The following is a 13,805-nucleotide window of genomic DNA, read 5'->3' on the forward strand; positions in this document are numbered from 1 at the left end:
CCTCACATGTGTACTTGCGCCACTGTGTCCTGTGCAGCACTGGCACCTTGCACCATGTGCCTACCTGTGCCTATGCTGACCAAAAGTGGTTGTGCCACTGTAGCTGTTGCAACCCATTACGCATAGCTGTTGGCACAACAGCTCAATGCCACATGTTAGCTCCTCGTTGAATTGTGCTCCTGTCTTTGTCGCAATGCAAATAAAAATAGACCCCCTCGATAAATAGTTTAAAAACAACCTCCTTTTGGTAAATAGTTTGGAAAATGAGCCTAAAGTGGTGCTTTTGCCAAAAAAATATAGAGTCACAATTATAAGTCAACAATAATACAAAAGAATACTAAAATTATGAATTATTACAAAAAGTAAATTTTTCCCTACATACTTGAATCATTAAATTTCTAAGATCAACAACTGATTGGTCGATGATTTTAGCACAATTATGAACCCAAAATGTGAAATTTTCACTTGTTTACCATGGTACACCTCAATGTCAAACGGATACCTAGTAAACAAAATTCATGAATAAGTAATTAAAAATAAAAGCATTACGAGTAAATAGTCAGAGTATAATACTATAACAAATTTGGATTATAAGTTTAGAAAGAAGAAAATAATACTATAATAATCTTAAAATAAGGTTCTCATTATATGTCCCACATATATAGGTGAATGCTACAATCACATCAATTTTTTGTTGCATTGTTGCAACCCTGATATTACCACCCTTCATTTCTCACATTGAACTTTGCAATAGTCCAAATAGTCACAAAAATTTTCTCCTACTCCAAATATTTAAGACAAATATTGATAAAGAATTGTAACAAAATTTAAATTTCAGAAAGAACAATATATCAGTTTAATTAAGAGATACCTCTCTAATCCCATTACCTGAGAAATACTATTGACATGGGTCTTATACATAAACATGTTTGGTTCAGTAAACTAGGAACTTTTAAAGAATTGAGTTAGTCCAAGCTTTGATTTGTTTCATTTGAACCACCCCTACAATGGAAGAATTAAAAAATATAAATAATACATTGAACTTAGCATTATTAAAATTATGTAATTGAATACAACAAAACTTTACTCTTTGAACTTCTTTTTGAAGTCTTATATCTCTAGTAGAGATCTTCATTGATTAGCAACTTGGAACCATGCTAGGAGTTTGATACCAATACGACCACATTACTATCACAAAACACGAATGTGACTTAATGACAGTACATAAGTGGGATACAAAAAACATAGTACTTCTTAACCTATAGTATCCTTAATTCTTGTTTGTGTCAACATAATTATTGTCAAGTTAGAATTTAGTTTCTCGTTACAATAATTAAGGAATTTCATCGTTTGGTTATCACAAAGAGTACAACTAAACACCTCACCACTACATTGTCATTACAGTAAGAGCAATCAAAAGAGCAATAACATGGTAAATCATTTTTTCAAGATGCATGATTTATGAAATATAATATACATACACCAAATGTTTAGTGTTAAACATAATTGATCAATAAGATACATCAAAAGAACAATATGACAACAAATTATGATTTCCTTTTACATTTAGGATATGTACATACCTCAAATCTTTCATGTTAAACATAACTTTCTTTGTAGATAGTTTGGATGTAAAAAGGTCTACGACACTAATAACATCTATTCAAAGTTCTATATTTTGTCAATTGATGAATAATTACACATCACACAAGCAAAATAATTACACATCAATCAAGTAACATTTTTGTTAAACTAAACCACAATACAACCAACAATGAAATTGAGAGCATGATCTCCCTCTCAATCCCAAACCAATGTGCTTTTGCTTTTTGTAACATCCCATTTTTCATAAATAAATTAAAAAAATATATATTTAAAAATAAATGTAGTTTTAGAGAAATGTTGAGATTTTTTTATAATTAAATAAATAAGCCGAAATAATTTTATTGATTAAAATAATGGTTTGAAGAAAAAAAAAAGATATTTTATTTATTCATTTGATAGGAAATAAAATAGAGATCTTTTTTTATAAAATAATTAAAATAAAGAAAATATAGTAAATAATAGGTTGAGAGTACTTAACTATAAATAGAGAAATGTTAAGTCAGTTTTTAGACTCACGATGGTCTTTGCACTTTATCTTCCTTCTCCTCCTCCCAAAATCCTTTCTTTTTGTCGTATACACTCAAACCTGTCTCAGTAAAATGACGATCTCAAACTTGTTAACCGTTAGATCGTCGTGAAATTTGAGCACCAGGTTCAAAACTCATTTCCGAACATTCTCACCATCAGAGGTGATAGAAGTTCCCTTCGCATCGTAATCTTCTCCTTTCCCGAGAGACCCAAAACCTGTCCTAGTAAAACTACGATCTCAAACATATTACATGTTGGATCGCTGTGAAATTTGGATACCAGGTTCGCAATTCATTTCCGCATATCTTCACCATTGGTATTTGCAAAATGATGTCTAACTCAATTTACAATACCACCTTATCCCTTTGGAATAAGTTAGGAAACCTCAATGACATGTGATTCATAGAGAAAGACACTATAGAGATAAGGCTAAACCAAGACATTAAAATGTATACTTTCAAAGATTTAAGTGATATCACTGTGTTAAAAATATCGAATGACAAATATTAGTGTTAAGAGAAATATTATTTTGTTAGGAATTAGCTTTATAAATATAGCAGTTAGGTATTGTCATCACATCTTTTATTCAATCAAATCAAAATGATCTTCTATGGCACCCTTCTCCTCTACTTTGAACTCTATGATGTATGGCCATAATATATGTTGGTGTTACTTGCATTTCTCCACAAACCAATTCATCTGAGAATTTTGATACACTGGTCATATATATGTGAAGAGACTACATAATGTTTAACCATAGCCTCAACCTCATAGTTATGCAAAGTTTCTTTAAGCTTTTTATTTTTTTATTATCAGCAAATGTTAATTTGTTAGTTTTGTTATAAATGTCAATTTGCTCTTTACCATAAGTCAAGTTTTCTAAGTTCAGTGGCATCCTGCTTACCCCAACAGTCATATATACATTCAATGTGAATCATAGAAAGTAATTAATTATGTTTTCTAATCACATACAGACGTATTGAAAATAGAATGAGACAAAATTATGTCTAAACAAGTATATGAAATATGAAACTGCTTGAGAACGAATATATTGATGCCCTTTATTTATCTGTATCATTAGAACTTTAAGCAAATACTCAACAATAGGATAGATACCAAGCTCGGAGATCTATTAAATATCATCAAAATCAAAATATTTAGATGATGATAACAAAAAAGGTAATTGCATCAACTATTTAAATAATAAAACAAAATCAAACCTGTCGTGACAACACTGTTGTGGCATCCAAGTGAGCAAAAGTGATAGCAGGAGCAGGATCTGTCAAGTCATCAGCAGGCACATAGATAGCTTGGACATAGGTAATTGAACCCTTCTTAGTTGTTGTAATACGCTCTTGAAGAGCTCCAAGATCAGTAGACAAGGTTGGTTGGTAACCAACAGCAGATGGGATACGACCAAGCAAAGCAGACACATCTGAGTTAGCCTACACAATACATCACAATATAAACTGAACAGTAATAAAACAAACAACATCCCTAAGACAAAAAGTCATCTTAGACAAGTTTGCCAAAGGACACTTACTTGGGTAAAACGGAAAATGTTGTCTATGAAAAGAAGCACATCTTGCCCTTTAGCATCACGGAAGTGTTTAGCCATAGTAAGCCCAGTAAGACCAACACGGGCACGAGCACCAGGGGGCTCATTCATTTGACGATACACAAAAGCACACTTGTTTTCAGTCTAATACCATGAAACAACCATTTTAGACAAAATTAATAAAATACCCAAATGAAAGTATTATGAAGAATACTAAAAATGCCATGAAATGCATTCAATGCATCTGCTTATCATCAAGCTTAATGACACCAATCTCAATCATTTCTCTGTACAAGTCATTACCTTCTCGGGTTCGTTCTCCAACACCAGCAAACACAGAGAAACCACCTCTATACAAGTCATTACCCTCTCGCATACATCTCTGTACTATATAAACCCAAAACAACAACATCACATCAATTTTTTTCAAAATAAAAAAAATGATCAATCTTTACAAACACTTCCTTAATTACAAAAGTAGGTGATTTTTTTCCCGATCCAAAACATAAACCTACAACTTTAAATCTCATTGCTCCGAAAAATCAGATATCCAAAACCAAAAAAGTCAATAAATCTCAGAAACCCCAACTCGGATACCAAAATCAAATCAAATCCAAACACAGTAGCAAAGCAAAATTCACCAAATGAAAGGTTGAGCTAATAATAAATAACAAGTTATTAGGTATTTACGATAATAAGGGAGCCAGTGTTGAGAACGTGCCAGCCTCTAACAACACCTTCTGAGGCATCCATAACAATGGTTCGGACAACGCCTTCACCCAAATGTTGTGCCACCTCCAACACAAGCCTCGACGAGTGATCCAAAACCTCCAGCGCGGTCATGATCAGAGGCAAACCCTCATCGAATCTGACATCGACGACGACACCAATGACCTAGTAGACCTGCCCTATCGCGCCCTTCCCAGTGAATTCATTGGTCCGAACCGGGCGAAGCGGTGAAAGGTGTGACCATGGAAGTTGCGGCCACCAGTGAACCGGAAATATCGTTAACCATTATGAACCATCCTTTGTGCTCCTTCCCCGGCCTCTCGCGCTCACTCTCGAATGAACTCAACCAGCTTCTACAACCTCCTGGTTTTGATTGTAACGATCTGAACGAATACGTTTGAGAGCGTGAGAGTGAGAGGGTCAGCTGAGAAAGTTCGAGAGATGTCGAGGTTGAGTGGAGGCCAACAGGGAGGAAGGTTCAAGAACTAGGGTTCTATGCGAAAATGAGAAGGTGGGAGGACGCTCCTGCGTGTTTTGCTTTTTTTTTTTTTTTGAATTACAACGGTTTTTATTAAAACCCGTCGTAAATTTAATTACATATAACATTCTAAGGCAGTTTTCAATTACCGTCTTAGAATGTGTGTCGTAAAATGCTCTGATCCTTACAATAATTATAAAAATGCTACCGTACCACTTTTTAAGCCGGTTCCTATACAACCGTCGTAGATTGCGCGTCGTAAAATGAATGTTTTGTGGTAGTGAGAGCACAACTAGGAAACATACATTTTTACCGGGGCCAACATCTTTTGGTTCACTTACTTTACGGGGTCATTAATGTCAATTACTACTAGAATGTGTAAAAACTAGTTCGGTAAAAAAACCAAATCGAATTGGTTTCAAATTGTTTTAATTGGTTCGATTTTATATCCAAATAGTCAAACTGATTTAGAATCAAACTGGTTTAAAAAGACTGATTCTGAACTGAACTAGTTTTTAACCAATTTTTAACTAATTATAATATCCAAACCAGTTTTGAATTGATTTTTGAACTAGTTTTTAAACTATTTTTTTAAAATACTTAAATAAAAATCAATTCAATTCACCGAACTGGTTTTATAGCTGGATTGATTTTATAAAATAGTACATTCAATTTTTTTAACTAGTTCGGAAAAAAACCAATTCGGTTTAAGTTCAGTTACAATTCGATTCAATCCGAATAAGTTTTTTTGAACACCCCTAATTATGATATTCTATTTAATTTAAAATTTCATTTTAAAATAACTCATCACCAATTGAACCATTTACTTGATGGTTTATCCTAAAATTTGCTTGAACATGAATGGGCCGTATTTTGGGAAAAATTATCAAAATTACATAAATAAGGGTATATTCAGTAAACAAGGGAAATGAATTTAGCATTTGTTTGTCCTATAGTTCAATTATGTCTCAAATAAAAAGATATCTATAACAAAAAGTCGACATTAGCTATAATAATTGAGTTTCAAATTGGTAATTATTAGTAAAAATATTAACATCAATTGTGTCTTAGTTGTCATTAATTAATGCAGTAAAACAGCAATTTAATTAACAACCTTCAATTCATAGAATAAATAAATCATGGAAAGATCTCCACTAAGTTAAAAGAATTTGATTCTATGTATTCAATTTTTTTTATTAAAGATTGTGCAAATATCATGTTGATTTAAGAATCTATCTTGGCCTTGTTTAGAAGAGCTTTTTTTTTAAGGATAGTCTAGAAGAACTTATAAACATTTTGTTTGTTTGGACTTATGTTATGTTTCAAGAATTTATGAGAGTATTTGAGAGAACTTATATGATATCTTACTATTAGTCCATAAAATATTTTAAATTTATTTTTATAAGATAATCATGATAACTCATAGGAATAGTTTTATTTTTGTTTACACTAATGATATCTTTCAACCAGTAGTAAAAAAATAATACTTTTTCGAGCCATAGAGATTAGAAAGGTCGATTTTATCTCTTCTAATAATTGTTTTTTCATTCTCATGACTAGAAATTGAACCCTACTATTTATCAATTTTTATATGATAGTTTATGTCAAGCGCATGAAAAAAATCCATCTTTGAATTCTGTCAAGACCAAACATATAGAGGATGCATATTTTTTTATTTTTGCTTCTCCCTATTTTTCATTACCATTCTCATGACATCAATTATTATACCTTTAACTTCACCTCAATTCACTTTAAAATGGATAGATGTTTACAACTTTCCTGCTGTTAAACTTTATGTTTTAATTTACATCAATAATGAGTTAATGATTATTAGTAAAGATAAAATTCATACGGCCTCTTTACGAATGTGGTGTAATTTTTCAAGAAATTACCGAAATGTGTAGTTTTTGAATTAATTACGACAATGGATAAGTCGTCGTTGCCAAGGCGATTTCACTTTCATAGAAATCTTGCTTGCAAATACGTGTTCCATTTTTCTTTTTCTTTTTTTATGAACTCCTAAAGAAATCTTGCACGTGAACACGATTTCAGTTTTTAATTTTTTTTTACGTAAATAAAGTGAAATCGTGCTTGGACGGACAATTTCAAGGTAATTTTATAATATTAAATAAAATTCATCTTTGCCGTGACAATTTTGGCTCTTTTTATTTTTGTTAATTTAAAATGGGTTTTATTTTTGTATAAAGTTACAAATGATTAGTTATTAATTTATAAAAATATAAGAAAAAAGTATGTTAATAATAAAGGCATAAGTTAGCAAAATTTTATACAGCTTACACTAACTAATTAAGCATGGAAATGAAAAGAAGATAAAATATCACGAGATATTTTATATATTTCATGGCCGAAATGGATGATTATTAAGATAATATCTTTCATTTTGATACCTTAAATATTTTTCTTAGACTTATTTAAAATTGATTCATCCATTTCATTATATATATGACTAATATTTGATCTTACTGATTATTATCGTCGAATTTTAGTTTATTCATTTTAAGTGTTTTTTAACTATTTAAATTTATTATTATAATTATAATTTAAATTAATTTTATTTTATTTTATTTTAGTTTTTATTTAAATACCCTAATTTTATGCAAAATTAAAAAAAACATTTTAAATTAATGAAATTTTTTAAAAAATGAATAGCTAAAATTGTCCCTCCAAAGATGAGTTTAGTTTAATATTATAAAATTTCAATGAAATCGTCAATCCAAGCATGATTTCAATTAATTTAGTAAAAAAAATTGAAATCATATTCATGTGCACAATTTCTTCATAGTTCATTAAAAAGGACAAAAAAGCAAAATCATGTTTGCAAGCACGATTTCTATGCAAGTGAAATCGTCCTTCGTAATGACAACTTACCAATTCTCCCAATTAATTAAAAAATTCAGTAATACTTTTTTTTATAAAATTCACACCAGAATACTAAAAATGCCAAATTCATACATTAATAATATTTTAAAAAATTAATTAACTTACCTATTTTATTGCTATATATAATTTTCTTATAAGGATTTTATATTAGGGATCAGATAGAATAATATAATATATAATTATGAAATATTTAGGATATTTTTATTGCAAGTTTTTTATATGAGTTATTTTAATAATCCTTTTGTGGTCCCGTAATATTTTTTTAGTCCCTATAGTATTATGTCACTTCTAAGAAATTCATATACAATTTTACTCTAATGCTAAAAAAATGCAAGAAACTTAAAAAAATTCACACATTTATAATTTTTTATTATAAATTAATTATTATTCAAATAAAATAATTTTTTTTCAGTTTTCGAAAAACAAAAACTTCACCCACCATTTGTTTTTTAGAACCTTCCTTCTCCTTCCCCAACATTTCAATTTCATTTTTTCTTTGAAAAAAAAAAACACCACCCACCATCATTTTGCAATATCCACACCTTTCATTCCTTCTTCTTCCCTTTTCCTTTTCTCCCTCCTCCTCCTTCTTCTTCCTTCTTCGTTTTGCAACCACCCTCCGAGCCATCAGTTTTGCTACTCCCTAACGCAGTCATCACTGCCCCTTAGCCATCGATGTCGCTTCCTCGCACAATCGCGTTTGTCCCTCAAGCCACCAGTGTCGCTCCCTTGTAACCACGACAACCCCACTCCCTAGCACAATCGTTGTCACCCTCTCGAGCCACCATCCTCGCTTGCTTGCACAACCATAGCCGCTCTCTCATGCAACCATCGTTGGTGATGATGGAGGCAATTTTGGTGGGACTGAAGAACAACGAGCAATGCTTGAAGTTGGTTAGAACAACGTCGTTGGAGTTCGTGAGCTATTCGTACTCCGTTCATTATCATTGTTCGTACTCTTTAATTTGGTTTGTATTTTATTCTGAGTTGAGATTGCATTAGGTGATTTGATTTGTTTGAAAAAAAATGTATTTTTTTTGTGAAATTTCATCTCTTTGTTTGCTTCATCTGTTTAATCTGGTTTGATAGAATTGTTCATCTTCTTTGTTTGCTTCATCTCTGCAAATTTATCCTTAATTCAGTTAATGGTTGGAGAGTACGAATTTTATGAAAATAATAATTTTTTTATTGGTAAGAAACGATTCCTTACATAAGAAAAGCATCGTCCACTAGCTAAAGAAATCTATATTGCCACGTCAATTTGCTCCAACGCTGAAGAACTCACAAAAAATCATTTCTTAGGCTAAGAAACCCACAAAACACCTCTGGTTGAAAGATGCTCTTACAACCTTTATTAACAAATTATTAACCTATGTGCTATTTGATTCGATTTTCTCAAATAAAATTTTAAATTTGAGATTTGTAAATGAAAAAATATAATTAAATTTTTTTTATTAAAAAAGTTAATTATTGAGATTTTCTAATAAAAATTAATCATAGAAAATACCAATGATATGATAAAAGATACTTACCATCTTTATTTATTATTTTAGAGGACCTAAATTTTACGGTTTCATCGTATGTTTTGGCAAATGCAATAGTTGATTATTGCACTAGGAACACAAACATGGAAAACACAAGGTCGAATCAACTAATCAATCAAAAAATAAAAAAAAATGAAACCATCAATCAAATTCAATCAAGCACCGTACCTAAGAAAAGGACAATGTACCACGTTGAGAGTACCCTTGCAACAAAAAAAAAATGTTGTAATAAACTAATAATCGATAGAAAAACCAAAGAAAAAGTATGGTTATTGACCCATGAGTTGTGGTTTCCACACGTGCCTTGTGGGGATAATCAATGATTCGTGAATTGTGAAACTAACCGTCTTTTGTCCTTTTGCTATATGTGTTTTGTTGTTTTCACATTCAAAGAGGCGAGTGAGTGAGAGCCAGTTGGAAGCAGTTGTCTGTCTTTGAACAGTGAACACGTGACCGTGTTTAATCTTTAATATTTTTATTTTATTAATGTGTTAATATTAAATGAATAGAATGATTATTTTGAATTTTTTAAAAAAGATATAAAATTAAAATAATTTTTTTAAATAAAACTTAAAAGAAATAAAATAAAAGATTAAATAAGTTATTTGATATGATAAGTAATATCTTTGGAGAGAGTGTCCAGGAGCTCTCGTAATAAAAAAAAGCTTATTATGTATATTTTGTGGATGGTTGAGGTGTGATTTGGTTTCTTTGTTATTTTTTTTTTCAAATTATTTCTGTATTGTTTATTCAAAATGAAGTTGCATAATAATTATATTAATATTTAATAATAAATGCATTAAATGAAAATCAAGAAAATGATATTATTTTGAAGAGACAATATAAGAATAACTTAAGAAGAAATTAAAAAAAAAAAACCAGATCCGACTGAGGTGGTAAGAAATTGCCGACATGCATTAGAGTTGCTTACCATGAATTCCAACTTGCATGTTAGTTTTTTCAATTAAGTAGACTTTTCATTCATGAGAGTGCGTGTGAGTTACACTGTTGAGTTAGTGTGAGTGATGAGTGCATGCTCCTCGCACGTGCCTCTGCCCCCTCTCCATCAATATATCAAACCAACCAACCCTCTTATCTCTCTCTATCCCAACCCCCAAACAAACACAACTCTCTCTATCAACAAAACCAACCAACACAAGAAAGAAAGAAAAACAATGGACTTGTACGGTTCCTTTTCCACCCCTTCAGATTGCTTACATATTGATGATTTTCTAGATTTCTCCAACATCACCACCGACACCCACCACCACCTTCCTCCTCCGCAAAACTCTCCATTAATCTCCCACGACGACGCCAATCTCTTCTTCAATTTCCCTTCCGTTCCGGTAACCCTAATACTACCACTACTCATTCTTTCATTACATCTATTTAAATTAAAATGCTATTATTATGTGCTAGTTTTTACCTTCATATATATAGTCCAATCAATACTTATATAGATGTTGTGATAATTTTATAATAGTTATTGGTAAAAATAACACTTGAAAATGTTTTTTTACTAATCCATAGTTTATCTAACAAAGTTTTTACATTTTATTTTAATTTCACTTTTATTTTTTATATGTTTTTTTACGTTATCAATTAATAAAAAATGATTATTAATATAACTATCCATACAAAAATTCAATAGTCTTATAATAAATAGGTAAAAGGGAGATTATGGAGTGGGAAAATCAATTGACCTGTGGTTGTTTTATTTCTATGAATATCGACTGTTTCTTAATAAAATTAGTAAAAGGGCGAAATTTTTTGGAAAAAAAAAAGTTATGCAACGTCATTATAAAATTTAATTGAAAATTATTATCTTAAAAATTAATAAATTCATTATTGTAATTAGTACAATATTATCATTTACTTTTTGTTGGAGTATTATTTATTTGCTCATTTATTTTTTTTTCTCACCTATGGTTTGATAGTGAGGAAAAAAAAAGAAGAAAAAAATTAAAATTTATATTGAAAGAAAAATATTTTTTTTTAATTTTTATCTTTTAAAGTCAATTTTTCTTCTATTTTTTTTATTTTTATCTTTTCAATTTTTTTTTCTCTCTCTACTTTCATTTCCTTGCAAACAGATTTTTAATTTCGCTGTCTATGTGTGTTCCATTCCATAGACCGACGAAGCGGCGGAGCTGGAGTGGCTCTCCCAGTTCGTGGACGACGACGCGACGTCGTTTCACAGCTTCCCAGCAACCGCATCGATTGGATCCCACTCGACGTCGTTTCTCTCCAACAATAACAACAGAAACGATAATAACGAATATCCCAAATCTTCATTATCTTCAAACATTCCATGTTCTTCAGCGGTGGCGGGAAAATCGAGAGCGAGGAGGGAAGGGTCGGTTACCGGCGACGGCGGCGTGCGGCGGTGCAGCCACTGTGCCTCGGAGAAGACGCCGCAGTGGCGCGCGGGACCGCTGGGACCGAAGACGCTGTGCAACGCGTGCGGGGTTCGGTTCAAGTCGGGTCGGCTCGTACCCGAATACCGACCCGCGGCGAGCCCCACGTTCGTGCTGACTCAGCATTCGAACTCGCACCGCAAGGTCATGGAGCTCCGTCGCCAGAAGGAGCTGCTCCGCCACCAACAACAACAACAATTACAACAAGAGCAATGCCACCGTCACACTCACAACCACCACGATTTCAAAGTTTGCTGACGTGTCCTTTGTCGGTGCTTCCTTCTTTTATAATTAATGATGACTAATGTCTTCAGAATATTATCAGTAAATAAAAAAATGATTTTTTTTTCCATTTTTACTAGTTTCATAAGGAGAAATGCTGGTAATCTACATCACAATGTTTTTGCCTTAAAAAAGAAATATCACGAAGTTTTGTAAATCTAATTTGTTATTTAATGAATTTTACTCGTAATTTTTTAAATTTTGTTACTGGTCAATGCCAAATTCTAGATACTAAGTCTATACCAAAATTTGACACTACTTAGTTTATTGTTGTATTTTTTTCTTGTTTAATGTGGATGAGTCTATGTTTAGGGAGATGTCATTAATGTAGGGATCCATGTAATGAGTTAATTTACAAATTAGAAGTTGATTAACTCATTGGGGACTATTTGACATATTTAGCAGTTAATTGTCGTATTAGGGATTAATTAACATTTTTTTTATTATGAACTTACAAAGATTGTGTATGATAATTGTCAATTTGGGTTAAGTATTTGACCTAAAATTTTAGAGTATGTTATTTCTTGTAATTATTTTAGAGATTAATATTTTATTGATATAAAATATTTATTAATTTTAATTTTATTGATAATTAATTTTTATTAAAAAATTTAATGGACCATGATAGAATTTTTTTTAAAATTCTATTTACAAAATTTGAATACGAAATTTTACCTAAGAAATTGAGTTTAGTGTGCTCTCCTTTTAATGTATTCATTGTTAGGTTTATGAAAATAAATTTGATAACATTATTTTTTCACTGCCTTAGTTTTACTTTACTGTATAAAACTACATAACTGTTATATTACTATCACTATTGCGGTGCAGGTATCCATCCATCCATTATTATCTAATGAATTGCTCAATAAATGAGTGCCATAAACGGTGAAGCAGAGATAGCGCTATTTGTTTCTTGGCTGTTTATTTATGCTCTCTCTCTGATCTCAAATTGAGTGAAGGGTTGATTTTTTTTTTTTTTTCTTTTTTATGTCGAGGAGAAGAGAAGTGACCTTCGTGGGGAAAGGGAAAAAAATTGTCTTTACTGTTACGGTTTTAAAGCTTCAACTGTCATTTGCTGCATTTTCACTAGGAGTGATTGCAGGAGATACGTTTGAATTTGAATTAATTTAAATTAATTTGAATAAATTATTTTTATATTTGAGTTAAAATCAAATTGTACGGATTAAAATTATTTATGTATGAGTTAAATTATAGATTTAGATTTTTATATCTGTTGACTCGTTGATTCAACTCCTGAACCCGTAATTAAAATATAAATGATTATATATGATTATATATATATATATATATATATATATATATATATATATATTAAAACTAAAAAAATAATTTGACTTGATGAAAAAAATTTGTTTTAATGACATGTATGGTGTTGATAAGAGCATCAACATGATAAAAACTTTGAAAGACCTCATCCACAAATTGATTCAACAATATGTACTACAACATTTCTTTTCTCATCCTAGTAGCAATTCTAGTATGTTAGCTTCAAACATGGTCTCACAATGTGATGATGACAAATGTGATAAGGATAATGATCGGGATGATGAATTTAGAATGAAAATAAAGAAAAAAATAAGGTGAGGTAAAAAAAATTAGTTAAATAGGTATTTGGAGGATGATCTTAAAGATGATCACCTGAATTTGACATCTTGAATTGATGGAAATTAAAAATATTCAAATATTATGTTATTTTCTCTATGATTAGAGATATATTGGTCGTTCTTGCTCAGTCTACATTT

The 13,805-nt window shown here is 30.9% G+C and overlaps 1 protein-coding gene across 2 annotated transcripts; it reads left to right on the forward strand.

Annotated features, from left to right (window-relative positions):
* Nucleotides 1-10,424: 10,424 nt before the first annotated feature.
* On the forward strand, nt 10,425-13,216 carry LOC114418730 (GATA transcription factor 2-like). Of its 2 annotated transcripts, XM_028384213.1 has the most exons (3): nt 10,425-10,689; nt 11,476-12,028; nt 12,871-13,216. In XM_028384213.1, the coding sequence occupies exons 1-2, from the start codon at nt 10,519-10,521 to the stop codon at nt 12,016-12,018; spliced, it is 714 nt and encodes a 237-aa protein (XP_028240014.1). In that variant the 5' UTR covers nt 10,425-10,518; the 3' UTR covers nt 12,019-12,028; nt 12,871-13,216. The 2 variants fall into 2 exon arrangements, with proteins under 2 accessions (XP_028240014.1, XP_028240013.1); XM_028384212.1 differs by lacking the exon at nt 12,871-13,216 and having other exon boundaries at nt 11,476-12,241.
* Nucleotides 13,217-13,805: the final 589 nt, after the last annotated feature.

Source organism: Glycine soja, chromosome 7 (assembly GCF_004193775.1).
Source record: "Glycine soja cultivar W05 chromosome 7, ASM419377v2, whole genome shotgun sequence".
NCBI classification, from domain to species: Eukaryota; Viridiplantae; Streptophyta; class Magnoliopsida; order Fabales; family Fabaceae; genus Glycine; species Glycine soja.